Raw genomic sequence first — 20,311 nt, forward strand, 5'->3', positions numbered from 1 at the left:
TTTTTACTTTTGATCTTATGTGTGCAAGATTCACATTTATCTTTCTAGAGAAAAGTGACAAAACCTGCCTTTTCTGTACTGAGGCCTTGTCTCTATTTAGAATTTAGTATAACTTTTATTCAAAGGGGAGAGGGATAGATTTTCTTTTTTCTCTGATGAAGTAGGTAATGCTATTATTTAAAACTGGATCTTTGCTATTAAAAGGCTAGGTCGCAGGCTTCAGTGCAGTGGTACACTCATATTTCACTGCAGCCTTGAACTCCTAAGTTCAAGTTATACACCTGCCTTAGCCTCTTAAGCAGCTGGGACTATAAGGCATGTGTCACCGTGCCTGGCTAATTATTTATTGCAGAGACAAGGGTTTCCTGTTGCCCAGGCTGGTTTCGAACTCCTGGCCTCTTAACAATCTTCCCACCTTGGCCTCCCAAAGTGCGGGGACTACAGGCAGGAGCCACTATGCCTGGCCATCTCTTGAGTTTCAGTGTATGACTTTGGATTTTCTAATAAAAAATATGTATGTGCGTATGTGTATCTATGTGCAGATGATAGGACCTGACTCTGGTGACGGTGATACATTTGTTATGTAGTACATTGCATCCTTTCTAAGGGCCATTTACATTGCTTGGTACGCATGTCTTTTGGAAAGACATTTAGCAGTGGTTCAGCCTCTCAGTATCTTGTAGGGAGGTCGTCTAAACAGCTTGCTTCCTCCCTACAACAGAGCTTTTGGTATAGTTGCATTTGAGTGATTGTAAGACTGATAAATTCATGTTGGGCTTTAGAAGACATGCTGAATTTTGAACATGTCTCGTGTGAGTTAAAATTTGCCATAACTCTTAAGTACATTTGGCTTCTCTGTGAGGAATTTAAGATTATATCCCTTGATTTCTCAGTCATTTTCTGTTTGAATTCTTTTGCCCAAAATTGTGCATGGCAATAGATTCAGTTTCTGAGTTCCTTGGAACACTTAAAGATGTAATACTAATAGGTGCTTCCTTTTCTGCTGTCCTTGGCACTCCCACCCACCCCCTTTCAAAGCACGTGTTAATATAATCAAGACTCTGAAAAGTCTAATAGTCAGATGAGACTTCTTAAACTTTAACCGCTGGGTGCAGCAGCACGTGCCTGTAGTCCTAGTGCTTTGGGAGGCCGAGGCAGCAGCATTGCTTGAGTCCAGTAGTTCAAGACCAGCCTGGGTGACGTGGTGAGACCCTGTTTCTATAGAAAAATTTAAAAATTAGCTGGGCATGGTGGTGTGCACCTGTGGTCCCAGCTACTTGGGAGGCTGAGGTGGAAGTAACACTTGAGGCCGGAGGCTGTAGTGAGCCGTGTTCATGCTACTGCACTCCAGCATGAATGACAGAGTGGGACCCTGTCTTAAATAAATAAGAAAAACTTCAACCTAGTGTTTTTCTGACTTTGCACAGGAAACTCAGCCATTTATTAGCTATGTGAAGTTGTCTCACCTTTATAGGGTAGACTCCTTCATATGATGCGAGCATTCGGAAACTGAGTTGGTAAAGCACTTAGCATGCTGCTTGGCACATAAGAACCGGATGACGTGGTGTACTGTTTTTGATGTAGATGTGTTCTTGACTTTTAGTCTAATTTGATGATATGAGGCCAACAGATTCAAAACAATTACAAACTGTAATTGGGAAGGAGGGTCATTTGTGGGAGGCTTTGTGGAGAAAATGGGTTTGAAGGGAGCTATAGTGAGTTGGATAGAATTTAGCAAGTTGGGAAGTGTGGCAATCTTAAGTTGTTTCTCTGAATATCCTCAAATGTTTGTAAATTTCCAAACCACTTGGTTTTTAAATCTTCTCTTATGGATTCTAGATTTAACATAAGTTGAACGACATTTGAACTATTGAAAAATCTGAATTAATGCTGTCCAATAGAACTTTCTGTGATGATACAGCTGTGCTGTTGAGCTTGCAGTCACTAGCCACATGTGACTGTTGAGCACTTGAGATGTGATTAGCATGACTGAGGAACTAAATTGTAAATTGTATTTAATGTCAATTAATTTACATCTAAAATTAAATATCTCCACATGGCTTGTGAGCTACCATAATAGACAAATTCAAAGCGAGCTCAGAATGAAATAGGGATTTGTTGCCAAAGAAATCTAAGATGAATAAAACCTTCTAACAGTTAATTCTTTTGTATTCATAAATTGACTGTATAATGTTGTTTGTTTTGTTGTAGGTCTCCAATTGAGAAACATGGCACTGTTTTTCCTGCACTCTACCCACCTATTGCTGGACTTCTGTTGTACAAGTTGGCAAACACTGGCTGGAACTGGGCTGCAATAAAACATGCCAGTTATCAGTGCTGACAAGAGCCTAACAAGTGCCAACTCACAGATGATTACGCATTTTGAATTCTAATGAACTGTTTTAACCTTCAGGAAGAATTGTAAAGACCTGTACATAGCACAACATGATCCGGATAATATATATACTGTTCATGCACATCCACAGATACACCTTGTACCAAATAATGCTTTCTTGTAGTAGAATAAGAATCGTGTACATTCTAAAAGATTTTAGCAGGTTTTCTTTCCTATTCATTGTTTCTTATCAGTTTAAAAGGACTCCTTTAAGCATGTCAGATGAAAAGCAATTAGGATTAAAAGTTTCCATTTAATTTCCCTTAAACCATTGAGGCTTCATTAAACTCTTTTCACTTACTAAACTTTTGTATCTTCTTTGTTTTGACACACTCCCCTTTGCTTTTATCTCTTCTGTCTACCAGAATGTTCTCAAATCATTTAGTTCAAATACTGAAATACTTAATGAGCAATTACTTGATTTTTAATGATGACTTCGAAGGAGTCATCACTAGGTGCTTTGTCCCTTTTGTATTCTGGTTGCACCCACCTCTTGGATTGGATATAGCAATAACATTTATTGGCTGTTACGAGCTCTTGATCCCAGTCATTACCCCGGAGAACTAAAAACAGATGGTTCTTAATTCAGCTTACTGGAAATTTCCCCAAACAGTAGCAAATCTGACTTTCCCCCCTTCAGTTGCCTAGTATTAAGGTTGGATAGATGAAGCATGCACAGCTACAGGCTTTCTACTTCACCTCTGGGTTTGCTGTTCCAAATGCTATTTACTCTCATACCCTTCTCTTTAGTCCTTCATCTTCCTTTGCCTCTATTCTCTACTGCAGATTTTTCTCACCTATTGTACAAAGAAATTGCGATGTATATTTTCATGTAATTTGATTTTGGAATTCTGTCACCTTATGTAGTGAGTTCTTCCAAAATATAATTTTTTTTCAATAATTGTCAAGTTGTTGGCTTTTATTGTATTGAATGAAGGCTATAATACTGAATGCCAGAGAAGTGGTTTAGAAAACTCTCAGGTTGATTCCTTATGCAAACAAACTTAATACTTGAAAATCACATGGCCATGGCAGTATATGTATTTGGTTCTATCTAGATTCTTCTGTGAATCTAAAAGCATTACAGGGGTAAATGCTTTGCTATTTGACGTATAGATCCTATCAGTAACCATAGTACACTTGGATTTGATTAATGTTTGAGCTGAACTATATTTCATATCATACAGTTTTCTAAAACAGCTTCAGTGAATGGTAAAATGAACATGTGCAGTGTTAAAGGCAGGCCCTGGGCTCCTTTATGTTTGTTGTGAGGTTGTGTGCGGGAAGTAGTCATCGGCATCTAAGGGGGGTTAGAACTTGAGACAGTAGCAGATGGGACATGTGTTTGTGAGAATCAGTGAGAATTCGTGCATCTCCGCTCTGTGGGGTTTGGGGAAATGCTTTGGCAGAAGAGTGAAAGAACTCCTGCCAATAGCCCAGACCTCTGCAAACGCTGTATGTCCTTTTTTAAGCAGAAATAAAATGGTTGAGGATGTAGTCACAGTAGAAAGTGATTTTTTTCTGAATCCCTGTCTGTTCTCTGCTCAGAAGCATTGTAAAAACCCATTAACATTATACAAACCTTATAAAACTTGTAAATGTGTTGTGACTGGAAATTGTTTGATTCATTGGAACCCAGTTTTCTTTAAGAACTTCGTGACTTGGTCTGTTTTTCAAAGACTATAAAAATTGTTGCCCCAAAATATCAGCACTGCACACCCCCATGGGACTTGGAATGCAATCCCTTTTACTTTTTTTTTTTTTTTTTTTTAAACTGGGTCTCTGTCACTCAGGGTGGAGTGCAGTAAGAACGATCATAGCTAAGTACAGCTTTAACCTGCTGGGCTCAAGTGATCCTCCTGCCTCAGCCTCCTGAGTAGCTAGGACTACAGGTGTGTGCTACCATGCCTGGCTAATTTAAAAAAAATTTTTTTAAGAGATGGGATCCCTCCCTTTTTACTCTTAAGTCAGAAATTGTTCACATGGTGGTTGCTTGTGGCAAAATGGAGTTCAAATTTTGCTCTCCTATTGCTGCAATTCTGCTAGCAATCTATTGAGGTGAAACTTGGGATTTGACTCTTCAGCAAGCAGCAAATGACCTAGTAACTCAGGGACAACTATTTTTGAACTTTAAGTGCCACTTTAATACAGTTCCTTTGATAAAACCATGTGGTTTTTTTTTAGGGCTAGCTCTAGGGGAGTGGAAGTGAGAGCCAGGAATGAGTGCGTCTCTCTTCACGTGCTTTTCCACCTGGTGCCCTGACTGTGCCACACTGAAACACAGGCCCACGTAGATGTTACAACTTCCCTTCCTCTGTCAGAGATGTCATCTGTGCCTTTCTCAGTGTTCATCTGATAATGTAAATTTAAATGCCTCTACGTTTGATATGAAACCCACACTCAGATGACACTGAACCAGGTGGCCGTTGCTCCACCAGCACCTCATCATCAGTGTGAAGTGATTCTTCTCTGCTTTAGGAAAAGGATTTTCCCCCAAAACTTGTGCCAACATCTCCCTAGATCTTACGGATTGTAGAACTGTTGGCCATGTCCTAAATTTATTCCAAATTCTTGTAGAGGCATATAGATTTCAGTCTGTGCTCGTATGGGATAGATGATCTCAGTGGCTTTTTGGCCTCTTGAGTTTAAAATCCTTGTCATTATAAGGTAATGTTTGTGAGGTTATTCCACTAGTAACTGTGATCATGTGGGTGTCATATCTTTTAACGGCCTTCATTCTCGGTTGTGAAATTTAATTTTATATGCTCACTCACCCTCTACAAAAATCTGCCCGCTTTGGACTGTGGTGCTTGTGTATCATTGCCCCTCTGGTCTCCAGTTGGTGGAATTACCTTTTTTGTACTGCCACTTCTCAGCATCTTTGAAATCTGACATAATGTTGCTTCATTCCAGTTTTTTTTAGTTCTGTAATTTGTTGATTGTATTTAACTATGTGAGTTCTGTTGTGATGTTTACTGTATTGTAAAGCACCTCATTCATGTGATGGGTGCTCTAAAATCAATAAATGATGACTTAGAGGCTGTATCATGAGCTATTTTGGTTTTAGGATGCAGGTCTCAAAACCAAGTTGTGGGATTCTTTCTGTATAAACAGCACATGAACCTGGCTCTACCATAAAGATAAGCCAAAAGGTGAGGAACCCAGACTCCAGTGTGGACTGGAAGAGACTAGGCATCATCAGTCATCATCTTCTGTCCTCTAAACAGATGGAGAAACACCCAAATACCTGCCCAGGGCCATTTAGTAAGTTATTGACGAAAGAGGCAAGACCTAGTAGAGTGCCTTCTTTTCTTTACAAGATAGACAAGATACCAGCATCCACTTTGTATCCTGAATTCTTACAAATATTTCATACGGAGTTAGCGTTAGGTGTTGAAAGCTTGTTTGTCCTTGATATAAATCACTAGTAGACTGTTAGGCCCTCTTCCTTACAAACTCTGAGAAATGAACATGGATCCAGACCTCTTATTCAGCTAAATAATAAACAAGAAAATCCCCCGAGAGAAGTTTTGGGAAGATCAAGGATTATTTCCAGAGTGTAAATTCCCTGATAAATATATTTAGAATCAACTGTTGTGGAAGGGTCTAGATGATACACCAAACTTACATCAGTTACAAACAGACTCAGGGTAATAGCCAAAATGTTTTATTTGCATGCTGCTTCAAATGCAAATGAACAGGTTTTTGATGGTGTGTGCAAGGCACTAGGTTCCAGGAGAGTTGTTGCTTTTCTGCTCCCTGGTGGGATAGGGCTAATCACCACCTTATCACAAACCCTTTTGCTTTGGTGAAGCCCACAACCCTGCCAGGATTCAGTTCACAGATCAAATTCTTTTCTGGGTGTGGCATTTCAGTTCAGTTTCAGATGTGTGTAATCTGGCTGCTAAGGTAGGATTAGCCTTTTTGGCTTGTTGGCACTCCTCACTGAGCTTTAGTGAAATGGTTAAAAGAATTTGAATTCTGTTCACATAGGTAAATAAACTGAAGGAAAAGCCTTTCACAAAAGGCAGCCAAACACATCTTGTAAGACAGGAGCTGCATAGAAAGTCCTGGGCAAGACACTTGATTTTTTTTTCCTCTTCTCAGCAGTATCCAGTAGGAATAAATACACTAGCACCTTTGTGTTCACAGTGACTTCCGTTTATTCCCAACAAGAGCACTGGAAATCAAATTTCTATTCGTTGAGCATCTCTTTGCGGCAAGCTTGTGCTGTGTGTTTTTCCTAAAGGTTCTAGTTAAATTCTTATAAGAAGCTTCCACAGTAATCATTTGTCATGAGGAAGCAGGTTCAGGCTGCTTTGCCATCGCTGTAAAGCACACAGGTTGCATGGCTGGGATTCGGTCCCACTGCCTTCCTTACATAGTGGGTGCTGTTAGCCCTTCACAGGTGGGGAGGCCAGAGCTCAGGAACACTGACTTTTCTAGCGTCATCCAGAGGGTGGATGTGTTGGGCCTGCTGCTTGACCCAATTCACTGGACTCCTAGTGTAAATTTCCTCCCTCTTCCCGCCCCGCCGTGATAGCGCACTGCCTCCCGAGTGTGTTCCCCTGCGCTCTTGAAGCTAGGGCAGACAGCATGCATTCCCTTCCGCTTCCTTCATGCTCCTTGCCTGAGACAGCACCACACTACGTTCCTCTGAATCTGACTGACAAAACCGGAAGTGGGTTTAAAATGCACCATGTTCAGTGCTCAGCCTTTTCAAGATGTCTGTATTTCTGGTTATAGCTAATGTTACAGCTCCCTCCAAACCTGTTGGGTGTTGTAGTTTACTGAATACTACAAGTGCTTCATTTCACAGGCTTTACTTACGTTCTCTGTAACTCAGGGGTTACAAGCCTGTAAGAGTCCCCTCAAAAGACAAGGGCCTGCCGGGCACGGTGGCTCACGCCTATAATCCCAGCACTTTGGGAGGCTGAGGAGGGTGGATCACGAGGTCAGGAGTTTGAGACCAGCCTGGCCAATATGGTAAACCCTGTCTCTACTAAAAATACAAAAATTAGCTGGGCATGGTGGTGGGTGTCTGTAATCCCAGCTGCTCCGAAGGCTGAGGCAGGAGAATCACTTGAACCTGAAAGGCAGAGGTTGCTGTGAGCCGAGATCGTGCTACTGCACTCCAACCTGGGCGACAGAGCAAGACTGTCTCCCCCGTCCCCCGCCAAAAATAAAACAAGGGCTCAGGGATACCATGAAGTCCTTTTTAAGAGGGGTACGTTCGCCTCTGGTAGAGGGCTCCTTAGAGCGAGGCTGGGATGAAGAGGCAGTCAAGCCCCTGAACTCATCCATCCCTTCAGGAGAGTTCTTTGATCATGGGCATCTAGTCTCAGCACGCTCTGAAAGGGCACATGTTTGTTTATTCCTGCACGTGTGCTACTCAAAGGGAGAGGCCTCTGGTTTTCATCAAATTCTCAAAGGGAGCCATGGCCCTCTAAATCTTTAGGAACCACTAATTCTAGTCCAATTTCCTCGTGAAACTGAGGTAGACTCAGATGCGGCACAAGGCTGGCAAGGACCTGCCCATAATCAACACAGCAAGTCAGCTGCAGAGCCAAACCCGAACTCGGGTCTCCACTCCCAGAGTAGCACACCATGGAAAACACCTCTTCAAACATTCTGAGCACCTGCTGTATTCCAGAGTCTAGGCTGGTGCTGCTGAGGTTAGTGACAGTCGCCATGCAAATCAGGAATCGGCCATGACAAAACTCTACAACTTTCACGTCATTTTCATGTTACGACCCGGGCCATATGTGCAGGGTACTCCACGACAGACAGACGAGGCTGCTTGCGTCCCGGAGAGCCCGGCCTGCCGGGCCACTGTTGGACGCACCTATAAACCATTCTCAACAGAGTGACGGCGCTTCCACGGAGCCTGGCAAGGTGTCCCCTACCCTTCTTTGTGCCTGAGTGTGGCTGGCTCAGGGCAGCTCCCCCAGGCACCTCCCTACCCACACCACCTCCGCGCCTCTCGTGTCCTGCCGCAATCAGAAGGCTTACACATTCAACGGCGTCTCTCCTGTCCCAGGTATCTGTCAGCCCGAATGCCTGCGCTTCAAAACGACTCCCGCGGAGCCCAGTTCACCCGCTCAGCTTTCATTCAGCGCTTTCCTCCCCTCGGCTCCGCCCTTGGCCGCGCCTCCCAGGATTCTCGCGAGACTTGGTGCCTCGGTTCCGCGCCGCCCTGGCTCCTCCGCGCACTTCTCGCGAGGCCGGAGGCAGTGCCGGGTCAGACATGGCGGAAGGTAGGGTTTCTGTGGAGCCGAGCGGGAAGGCGCGGAGCTGTGGGGGCGCTGCCGGCTGGGCGAAGCTGCCCTAGGAGGGGACGGCCGGGCGTGGTTGCATGGGGTGGGGGTGGGGGTCCCCGCGGGTCTCGCGAGCCTTCCTTTCCAGCCTCTCCAGACCTCGGCGGGCCGGGGTCCGGAGTTCGGTTCCTATGGCAACGCCCCTCCCGCGATACGGACCCCGCGGGACTGCGGCCGGCTGCGGAGCGGGGCTGGGAGGTCCCGTGCGGGTGCTGCGTGCAGCGGCGGGGCCGGGCGGCAGCGGGGGAGGCTCTCGAGTGCCGGGACTCCGGGGGAAGGAAGCCTTCTCCTTAGGAAATCGAAACTGCTGTCCTGGCACGTCCTGCATCCGGAAGGGGTCCATCCCTCGCCTGCGGAAGAGCGTGGGACTCCTCGGGCTGGGCTGCGCTGGGGTGGGCTAGGGTGGCGTGGGGGCGAGGCAGTGCGGAGCTGGCCCACGCGGCAGGCGGGCGCACTGGCGGCTCCGGCTCCGCAGCAGCCCCTGCCTTCAGGCCAGGCGTGCTGATGAAGACGGGAGGAAGGGGTTTGCGGGAACGGAGTTGGCCAAGGTCACACTGCTCGCTAGAGGGCCGCTCGGACCAGACCTCTGTGCCTTTGCCTCCCAGTCCAGTGCCCACCCTCTGCTCTGGTGCACTTTTCATGACATTGCACGTTAAGGCACTCTGGTCTCTCAGGGTCGGCCTCCCTTAATGTAGCGGTGATTAGAAGTCTTCATTGTCAAAGCCTCATTGTACACGTAGGGGGAAAGAAGGCCCAGAGATAGGGAGTTACCTTTTGAGGACTGTGCAGCGACACTGAGGGGTCTGGCCAGCACGCTTCTCCTCTTTACCCCGTCACTGGAGAAAAATACTTTTTATTTGACCTTTGTTTATTGAGTGACTGCAGTATGCTTGGCCACGACCTGTCCTGTTGGTTTTGAGCTTTGACTGTAGCCATCACTTAATGGATCTTAGATTTGGGCACACATGACAGTTGGTCGCCATTTCTCATTTGCATTAGACTTCAGAACGACCTCGTGAAGGAGGCCTGGCGTGTGCATTTGCCCTTTATTGATAAAGGAATGTAGGCAAAGTTACAGAGATAGCTGGGACTGGCATCCAGTTGGTTTTGGGGCGTGTGTGTGTGTGTGTGTGTGTGTTTTGAGACAGGGTCTCGCTCTGTCGCACAGGCTGGAGTACAGTGGCGCTTCAGCCTCCTAAGTAGCTGGGACCACGGCCGCTCAACATCACACCTGGCTAATTAAAAAGTGTGTGTGTGTGTGTGTGTGTGTGTGTGTGTAGACAAGGCCTTGGCTCAGTGTTGTGGCTCACGCCTGTAATGTCAGCGCTTTGGGAGGCCAAGGTGGGAGGATCGCTTGAGGCCAGCAGTTTAAGACCAGCCTGGCAACATGGGGAAATCTCGTACCTACAAAAAAATACAAAAGTTAGCCAGGTGTGGTGTCACGTGCCTGTAATTCCAGCTACTTGGGAGGATGAGGCACGATCGCTTGAACGCGGGAGGTAGAGGTTGCAGTGAAGTCCACCAGCCTGGGCGACAGAGCAAGAGCCTGCCTTAAAAAAGAGAGAGACGAGTGTGAGCCACTGCACTCAGCTTAAATTTAGTTTCTTATAATATAGCACAACTCGCATTTCCAGGCAGAATCTTCTGTTTTTACATGTGAATGTTAAAGGTTGCAAAACAATAAAATGACTTTTATATTATGTTAAAAGAAAGAAAGAAAGACTAGGTCTCTATGTTGCCCAGGTTGGTCTTCAACTCTTGGGCTCAAGCAGTCCACCTGCCTTGGCCTGTCAAAGTGCTGGGGTTACAGGCGGGAGCCATCGTGCGTGGCAGGCACTGTTTTAAACTTTGCTTTTTATCACTCCCTGGACGGGGAAACTTTTGGTGAATGTTGCCTGAAAGAAGAAAAGAAAAGGAGCTAAAAGCTAAGACAGTCCCTGAAGTTACTTTTTGGGTAAATCACAGAGTGTTGTCTTACGCAGTAGACAGCTGTTGCCCACAGGAGTGAGGTGGGTAGAAAGGTTCAGGAAGGCCTTCTGTGAGGTAATGGGTAGTCTGGCGCTTTTACACTAGGAAGGTAAGCTGAGTGTTTTGGGAATGCGTTACCAAGGTTGAGATTGTGGAGGGCGGCTGGTTTTTCTCTCAGCAGTTTCACTCACACCTGCTGTGCTTTGCAGTCAGGTTCCAGCCCTGAGGAGCCTGAGTCAGTATAGTCATCATCCAGCAAGTGCCTTGAGAGACATCTTGCCAGTGGGGTATCTCTCCTTAAAGACACAAAGAAAACATCCTTTCAAGGTTAAATTAGCAGAGAGAGAGCTAGGTAAGCAGTCATGAAGTTCTGACTTTGCAGTCTTTCTTTTCTTTTCTTTCTTGACAGAGTCAGAGTCTCATTTGCCCAGGCTGAAGTGCAGTGGCACGATTTCAGCTCACTGCAACCTCCACCTCCCGGCTTCAAGCGATTCTCCTGCCTCAGCCTCCTGAGTAGCTGAGATTACAGGCACCCGCCATCATGCCTGGCTAATTTTTGTATTTTTGTAGAGACGGGGTTGCACCAAGTTGGCCAGGGTCTTGAACTCCTGATCTCAGGTGATCTTCCTGCCTTGGCCTCCCAAAGGCAGCACTATCCCAGCATGAGAGGGTAGTGTCTCATGCTGGGATTACAGGCATGAGACACTACCCTCTGCCGAAGTTTTTCTTTCATCTTTGCCATTACCTTTGCTACAGTTTCCCTTTTAACCTTTTTAGTGTCCCAACTTTTTGTTGGGATTTAAGCTTGTTAGAAACAATGTTGCGAAGTACGACTAGGAGGCATTCTGGGCCATTTAGCTCATTAACCTGAAGGTGCTTTCCTGGGGTATTAGGACTGTGCTTTAACCAGATTCTCAGAGCACACTAAGCATGTTTGGAGAGACTCATTTAAATATAAATAAATAGCAGATATCCGTGTCATATAATGGTTGAATGATCTGTAAGCACACCCAATGGGAACGTCCCTGATAGCGGTTGGTAGGTAGCGTGAGAATGTGGGAGATGGTGTTTACTAGGAATAGTAAACAGAACCTTCAGAGAGTGGGTATACAACCGCTTTTGTGGCTTGTTTAGAGAACAGCCTTCTTTCCTTCCATCTATCCATGGCTATTGATTTGACCATATATATTTAGTGAAGTCTGTCCTGAAATTAGTTTTATTTCCCCACTCTACTTCTCTGTGGCTATTCTGCTAATCTAAGCTTCATTGTAGTCTTTTTTTTGAGACAGGCTCTCACTCCGTCATCTAGGCTGGAGTGCACTGGCATAGTCACTGCAGTCCCCACCCCAGCCCCCCGAGTAGCTGGGACTGCAGATGTGCGTGCCACCACATGCAGTAAATTTTCCTATTTTTTGTAGAGTTGGGGTTTTGCAGTGTTGTCCAGGCTAGTCTTGAACTCCTGGGTTCAAGCTATTTGCCTGCCTGGGCCTCCCAAAGTGCTGGGATTACAGGTGCAAGCCATTGCGCCCAGCCCTAAGCTTCCTTTGTAACTCAGCTACTTCAAAAGGTTCCAATTGAAAGGTTGCTTTTAACTTTTCCTCCTAGATGTTGCTTTCTCACAGCCTAATTCACACAGTTTCTAGCGTTCCCTTTAAAACATGAATCAGATCATGTCTCCCACTCTTCTTAATACGCCTGCCCCTCAGTGCCCAACTCACACAGTTCTCCCAAGGACCTTTAAGTGTTAACAGGGTCTGGCCCCCGCTGAACGCATCCAGCTTCTTTCCTACTGCCCACACTGTGCCCTTGCCACACTGCCTTCCTCGCTGTCCTTTGTATGTGCCCAACATGCTGCTACCTCTGTGTCTTCGTCCCTGCAGTTCCCTTGGCCTTCAACAGCCCGCCACTGTCTCCACACAACTGATGCCCTTTTCGTCACTCAGTGTCTGTTCAGTTGTCATCTGATTAGAGAGCTTCCCTCCCTGGAATGTAAACTCCATGAGGGCAGGGACTTGTTCTGTTTTGCTGACTCCTGTATCTCCCAGCTTAGAATCATGCCTGTGGTTGAAAGAATGTAGTGATCCTTATTGAGCATCACCTGCTAGCCATCAAGAAAAGTTGCCTGAAAAAAAAAAAAGAAAAAAAGTTGCATGGATACATCCTTAGCCTCTTGCCAGGCAACCTGGCTGGTGCAGCCTTTATTATGCTCTGGATAACGTAAGTCTGCTAAGGGTTACCTAGCCTACTTTTCATCCAGCCCATTTTCGGTTTAGCAACTAAAATATAATGTTTGAGGCTGGGCACAGTGGTTCACGCCTGTAATCCCATCACTTGGGAGGCCCAGGTGGGCAGATCACTTGAGGTCAGGAGTTCCAGACCAGCCTGACAAACATGGTGAAACCCCATCTTTACTAAAAATACAAAAAGTTAGCCGAGCATGGTAGCAGGTGCCTATAATCCCAGCTACTCTGGAGGCTGAGTCAGGAGAATCACTTGCACCCTGGAGGCAGAGGTTGCAGTGAGCCAAGATTGTGCCACCGCACTCCAGCCTGGGTGACAGAGACTGTCCAAAAAAATAGTAATAATAAAATAGGATATAATGTTTCAGAGCTTAGACACTGCAGTGGGACATGGGTTTAAATGCTAGCTTAAGCTGTGATTGTAAGCAAGTCAATTAATTGCTCTCAGTCTCAGCTTTTTTTTTTTTTTTGAGACTGTCTCTCGCACTGTCACCCAGTCTTGTAGTGCAGTGGTGCAGTCTTGGCTCACTGCAGTCTCCACCTCCTGGGTTCAATCAGTTCTCCTGCCTCAGCCTCTTGAGTAGCTGGGACCACAGGCTTGTGCTACCATGCCCAGCTAATTTTTTTGTATTTTTAGTAGAGACAGGGTTTCACCATGTTGGCCAGGACAGACTTGATCTCCTAACCTCGTGATCCACCCGCCTCGGCCTCCCAAAGTGCTTGGATTACAGGTGTGAGCCACCGTGCCTGGCCTGTCCTCAGCTTTAAAAGGGGGATCATTCTAACTCACAGGTAGCTGTGGGGATCCTAGGAAATAGCACAGGAAGAGCCTTTTTCCACAGTGCCTGGTGTTCTTTCCACAGTGCCTGATGTTTTGATCCTGGCACATGGTCTTTCTCTTGAGTGTCCTCTAAAATCACCCTCCGCTTCTTTTCCTCGGTAAAAGTAAACATTGGAAAAAAAATGTAAATTTTTTTTTTTTTATAAATAGTATATTGAACAGAAAATTTATAAACTTTTATTATCTCAGTGGAATTTGCTCAGAAGAATACTTTTGACAACAACCCAAGTAATGTGGTGAAAACACTTCATATTCTGAGTATTCATTGGCCAACACAATAGCCACTAGCCACATGTGGTTACTTAAATTTAATTAAAATTAAATAAAATTGAAAATGAACTTCTCAGCTGTGCTAGTCCTAGTCCAAGTACTCAATAGCCATGTGGCTGCAGCTCCCCTAATGGACAGCACAGATCAATAGAACACTTGCAGCATTGCCAGAAGCGCTTTAGACAGCGCTGTTCCAGAAAATGCTTCATCAATGTAGGCTGATAGAAATAAGGAAAGAAAGAACTTTGCTGTTTCTGGTTTTGAAATTTATCTGTTTATTGTTTTACTTATTAAACAAATGTCCCAGGTCATTGATAATTACGTGGAGTCTAGCCACTTCTCAAGGACTGTTCCTTCTATACGATTCTTTTCGTTTCTCTCCCTTTCCTTCCACTGCTGTCACCAACCGTAGCTGTTTGCTTTCTCCGTGTGGATTATTTTTACTGAGAAATAAAATGTATCCTTTATGTGGATATGTCAAAGTGAAGCTACTATACTGTGCTGAGATACACTGGATTCCCTCACTGGCAAGGTGGCTTTGGTGTAGGCAAGTTGAGATATTATGATTTACAGCCAAGCCGAGCAAAATGAGGAATTGCCGTGTCCCCAGAATCTCCTGTTGAATGGAGGAGACCAAGAACCTGTGGTATTTATGGAACTCCGCCTAGGAAGGTATAGGCGGGAGGAGGGTGAGATAACCAGGGAATGGGTCTAGAGGGAGAAGTAATTGCTAGTTAAACAAGATTAGCCAGAATTCAAGCTGATTCACAGGGAGTTCTGAAGTTAGGAGGCTAGGTAAAGGAAATTGTATATGAGAAAGTATTGCAAGCTGAAAGGTAAAGCATGCTTAGGAGTTGCTTTGAAAACTCCGAATAGGGAGAGATTTTTTTAAGGAAGCAATGGGGAGGGTATTTTGGATGATCAGGGAAAGTCTTATTGCAGGAGACGTTGCTCGAGCTGAGCTTCGAAAAATGGCCCTCCTTTGGACATGGGGACATGAGATGGAGGAGAGGTATCTATTCTAGGTGGAAGGAATTAGTGGGATGTGAGGTTGGAAGAGTATGTTAAGGGCCAGAAAATTAAGGGCATTGGTCACGCTTTTGGATTTTATTCTGAGAGTCCTGGGCGATGCTTCTGAAAGGAATCAGCCAAGGTAGTGGTGTAAGTGGAATCGTCTGAGGCTTGATGAAGTGACTGCAGTGTAGAGGATGGACATGGGAATAAAGGAAGCCAGAGAGCAAGCTGGTAGCAATGGATGCTGAGCCATTTGGTAGGAGGTTGTGGGGCTGGTGAGGATGGATGGGAGAAAGACCGCAGAAGGTGCACAAGACAGGACCTTTGAAACGTGTTTAAATGTTGATGCGAGACAAAGCTCAAAGATGACTCCAGGGTTCTCGGTCGGGTGTCTCGGACAAATGGCTGAGCTGCGAACAGGCAGAGGAGGAACGGATTTGAGAACAAATATTTTGATCTCACTTTTGGGCATATTCTCTTTGCCTGGTATACTTCTATGTGGTTATGTTTAATTTGGAAGTGTTTCCAGTAGGGAATTTGGGAAATTCGTGGCAATTAGTTAGTATTTGTTGTGCATCTCTTATGAAACCAGCCCAATTGTCAGTGCTATAAAAGGTGAGCTTTTGAAAGAGGTGTAAGTCATGCCACTGACTTTAATACAGAGGCAGACAAAACTAACAGAGTTGAATTGCATCAGGAAAAATCTATTTTACGGTAGGGGCAAGCTACTGTGGCCAGGGATGACGGAATGAGCAGGACGCAACCTTAACCTTAATGGAACTTGCAGAACAGAGAGGGGAAGGCAAAGTGTTTTAAGTAAGTGTGCATGTTGTACTTCCTAGTTATACTGGGTTTTCTCTTCTACGTTCATGTTAATGGCATGACTGTTCAGCCAGACTCTCAAGTCACTAACCAAAAAGTTATCCCTGACTCCCCTGCAAATCTGCATCAGTCACCAAATCCCCTGGATGCTGTACACCTCTCAAATCTGTGCATTCCTCTCTCCTTCATTCCGTTAGTACAGGTGAGTGGTTCTCAACCTGGAGGACCGCGCATGGTACAGTCACCTGGGAGTTTTTTCAAAATCCAGATTTGTGGGCTGTGTGTGGTGGCTCACACCTGTAATCTCAGCACTTTGGGAGGCAAGGTGAGTGGATCATGAGGTCAGGAGTTTGAGACCAGCCTGATCATCATGGTGAAACCCTGTCTCTACTAAAAATACAAAAATTAGCCAGGCGTGGTGGCGCATGCCTGTAATCCTAGCTGCTTGGGAGGCTGAGGCAGAAGGACTTGAAGCCTGGACATGGAAGTTGCAGTGAGCCAAGATCCCTCCATTGTACTCCATCTTGGGCCACAAGAACGAGACTCCGTCTCAAAGAGAGAAAGAAAGAAAAAAGAAAAGCAGTAGTGGTGGTGGTTAATGCATTACCAGTGAAGAGCTTTTCTAATCTGATGCCAACAAGGAAGATCGTATTTTCTGGAAGTTGAAACTTTAATGATAAGCATTTTATGTGGAAGATCCTAATAGAAGCCTGTAACAAAAAATTATTCTTGTGGTTCTCAAAATCGAATGTCATCACAGCCTTTACAGTCATTTCTCTTTTATCTAATGGACATAGTTAAAGCAGAATAGGTATAAAGTCATTTAATCATTAAAGAATTACATGGTTGGGCGCAGTGGCTCGTGTTTGTAATCCCAGCACTTTGGGAGGCTGACGTGGGCGGATGACTTGAGGTCAGCAGTTCAAGACCAGCCTGGCCAGCATGGTGAAACCCCATCTCCATCAAAATGCAAAAAAAAAAAAAAAAAAACCAAAAAGCCAGGCATGCTGGTGCATGCCTGTAATCCCAGCTGCTTGGGAGGCTGAGGCAGGAGAATGGCTTGAACCAGGCAGGCGGAGGCTGCAGTGAGCCGAGATTGTGCCATTGCACTTCAGCCTGGGCCACAGAGCAAGACTGTCTCAAAAAAAAAAAAAAAAACCAATTACATGAAGAGGCTTGGCACAGTGGCTCATGCCTGTAATCTTAGCACTTTGGGAGGCTGAGGCAGGTGGATCATATGAGGTTAGGAGCTCAAGACCAGCCTGGCCAACATGGTGAAACCTCATCTCTACTAAAAATACAAAAAAATTAGCCGGGTTTGGTGGCAGGCGCCTGTAATCCCAGCCACTTTGGGAGGCTGAGGCAGGAGAATCGCTTGAACCCAAGAGGCGGAGGTTGCAGTGAGCTGAGATCAGGCCATTGCACTCCAGCCTGGGCGACAAGAGCGAAACTATCTTAAAAAAAAAAAAAAATACATGAAGAACACTAACTCACTGCTAAAGTTTTGGCTAGAATATAGGAACTACAGGAGTGTAGAGAAAGGAGATACCTTTGCTCTAAAGAATTAGAGTAAGTGGTGTTGGTGGTGTTACTCTAAAAAGACTTACTGCATACTATGTGGGTTAGAACTGGTGGCCAGAGGGGAGTAGAGTGCATTTACGGAAGGAAATGCAACTCATTTAATTCCTGGATTAATTAATGACTAACCTTGATGTTCTGATGCTGGAGCCAAAATCTGGCATCATGGTATTAATGGATTGGGCTCTGGCTTAAGATGCCAAATCTTGGCTGTCTCTTCTGCTAATGGTGTGACTGTAGGCAATCCACTTAACCCAAGTGAATTTCACTGTTAGCATGTTACTGTTTCAGTATAGTTAGAATCTGAGATGATGAATGTGAAGAACCTAACTGCTATAGGAGACATAAAAAATATTAATTCCCACTTTCTCTTTTATTGCAAAACATTACAGGAAAGTGTGTTTTCTTTACTCCATAAAATGATGTTGACACTAATGCAGCCAAAAGTTACTGGGGTATTAAAATCTTTTACTATACAGAATTTTTGGTTTGTAAGGATAGGCATTTCAGTTTCCTGTGGCTGCTGTAGCAAATTTCCACAAGTGGGATGGCTTAAAACAACAGAACTGTGTTCTTATGACCCTGGAGGACAGAAGTCCGCAGTCAGTATCACTGGGCTCAAATCAGGCTGTCAGTAGGGCCCTATTCCCTCTGGAGGCCCCAGGAGAAAATCTTCCTGATTCTTTAGCCGCAAGAGGCTGCTGACTTTCCCTGGCTATTGGCTGCATCACTCCAGTCTTCAAGGACAGCATCTTCAAATTTCTCTGTTCTGTGTTTACATGACCTTCTGCTCTGAGTGGGCCAAATCTCCCTCTGCTCCCTCTTATAAGGATACATGAACAGTTATGTGCTGCATAACGATGTTTGGTCAATGCAGAGACACTCTTTTTTGGTCATATAAGGCAACATTCACAAGTTCCAGGGATTAGGATATTAGTATCTAATGGGGATGGGGGCATTTTTCAGCCTACCATGGTAGGTAAAGTCAGAAGATTTCTAAAATTCCTCTATGTGCAGTTTCTGAATGCTCAAAGACCATGTGTGCCACACAGTTCAAGATGCTGTCAGTGAAGTGAGTAAGATGGTTTGTGGGATCAGGAAACTTAAGCCAATCAGAATGCCATAGTAGGAAACTGGTACTTTTGTAGGCAGTTGGGAACCAGCTGAAATTGTTTGCTTAGGTAAGCTGTGTTTTAGGGAGATTATTAACAGTGTGTATGGGATAGAATAGACGTGGAAGGATGAGAAGGGCGACATTATGTGTGTGAGTGATGCTAAGGCCTCAAGGAAATGTTGGTGTGATCAGCAAGAAATAGAAAGATGTCATGGTACATCCCAGAGGAAGGAGTTGTTAGATTTATTGAGGTGTGATCGACAAACAAAATTTACTAATTGTAACTGTGTATACCAAATATATATAGTCATATGGCCACCAGCACAATCATGATGGATTCCTATCACCATAAGAACTTGCCTTGAACTCCTTTGTAGTCAGTCTCATTCCCCTGGCTTCTGGCAATCACTGATGTGCTTTCTCTTGCTATAGTTTGCCTACTATGTTTTTCGTTGTTGTTGTTATTGTTGTCGTTTGGTTTTTTTGAGACCAAACTGTTGCCCAGGCTGGAGTGCAGTGGCGCCATCTTGGCTGACTACAACCTCTGCCTCCTAGGTTCAAGCAATTCTCCTGCCTCAGCCTCCCAAGTAGCTGGGATTACAGGTGTGTGCTGCCCCGGTCCAGCTAATTTTTGTATTTTTAGTAGAGACAGGGTTTCACCATGTTGGCCAGGCTGGTCTTGAACTCCTGGCCTCAAGTGATCCTCATTTGCCTACTATGAAACCACACTTTCATATGGGATCATTGAGTATGTAATCTTTAATGCCTGGCTTCTTTCACATAGCATATTGCTTTTGAGATACATCCGTACCTCATGTGTCTTGCATCAGTCCTTTCTGTTTTATTGCTGAGTACTATTATATGGATAGGTGACAGTTTGTGTCGGTTTACCAGCTGGACATTCAGGTTGTTTCTAGTTGTTATGAATAAAGCTTCATTGAACATTTAGATAGAAATCTTTGTGTTTGTTTTGAGGAAGCACCTGGGAGTGGAATTGTTGGCCGTAAGCAAGTCTATGTTTAACTTTATAAGAAAGCGCCAAACTTTTCCAGAATGGTTATGCCATTTTGCATTTCCATTAGCAATGTATGAGGTTTCTAGCTTCTAGTTCTCCAATTTTTTTTTTTTTTTTTTTTTTTTTTGGAGATGGAGACTGTTACCCAGGCTGGGGTGCAGTGGTATGATCAAAGCTCACTGCAACCTCAAACTCCTGGGTTCAAGCAATTCTCCCATCTCAGCCTCCTGAGTGGCTAGAACTACCGTGCACACCACTACACCTGGCTAATTAAAATAGTTTTGTTTTTTTTTGTGGAGGCAGGGGTCTCACTGTGTTGCCCAGCTGTTCTCGAACTCTTAGCCTCAAGCTGTTCTGCCTCAGCCTACCAAACTTTTGGGATTATAGATGTGAGCCACTGCGCTTGGCCTAATTCTATAAACCTTTGCCATGAGTTTTTAATTTTAGCCATACTAGGCCGGGCGTGGTGGCTCAAGCCTGTAATCCCAGCACTTTGGGAGGCCGAGGCAGGTGGATCACGAGGTCAAGAGATCGAGAGCATCTTGGTCAACAAGGTGAAACCTCGTCTCTACTAAAAATACAAAAATTAGCTGGGCATGATGGTGCATGCCTGTAATCCCAGCTACTCGGGAGGCTGAGGCCGGAGAATTGCTTGAACCCAGGAGGCGGAGGTTGCAGTGAGCCGAGATCGTGCCATTGCACTCCAGCCTGGGCAACAACAGCAAAACTCCGTCTCA

The 20,311-nt window shown here is 45.0% G+C and overlaps 2 protein-coding genes across 3 annotated transcripts in view; both read left to right on the plus strand.

Annotated features, from left to right (window-relative positions):
- Positions 1 to 5,440, plus strand: part of UBE2G1 (ubiquitin conjugating enzyme E2 G1) — a 100,951-nt gene extending 95,511 nt beyond the window's left edge. The window contains exon 6 of the mRNA XM_017512180.2: positions 2,212 to 5,440. The gene's annotated coding sequence lies outside the window, so the exon portion shown is untranslated. The remainder of the gene's footprint in view (positions 1 to 2,211) is intronic.
- Positions 5,441 to 8,580: 3,140 nt separating this feature from the next.
- Positions 8,581 to 20,311, plus strand: part of ANKFY1 (ankyrin repeat and FYVE domain containing 1) — an 83,848-nt gene continuing 72,117 nt past the window's right edge. For both annotated transcript variants that reach the window (XR_005197380.1, XM_017512184.2), the window contains exon 1: positions 8,581 to 8,652. Coding sequence is in view for 1 of the 2 variants with exons in the window: in XM_017512184.2 (XP_017367673.1) it covers positions 8,643 to 8,652 (10 nt within the window). In the remaining variant the exon portion in view is untranslated. The remainder of the gene's footprint in view (positions 8,653 to 20,311) is intronic.

The sequence above is a fragment of the Cebus imitator genome, unplaced genomic scaffold (genome assembly GCF_001604975.1).
Source record: "Cebus imitator isolate Cc_AM_T3 unplaced genomic scaffold, Cebus_imitator-1.0 Scaffold464, whole genome shotgun sequence".
In the NCBI taxonomy this organism is placed as follows: Eukaryota; Metazoa; Chordata; class Mammalia; order Primates; family Cebidae; genus Cebus; species Cebus imitator.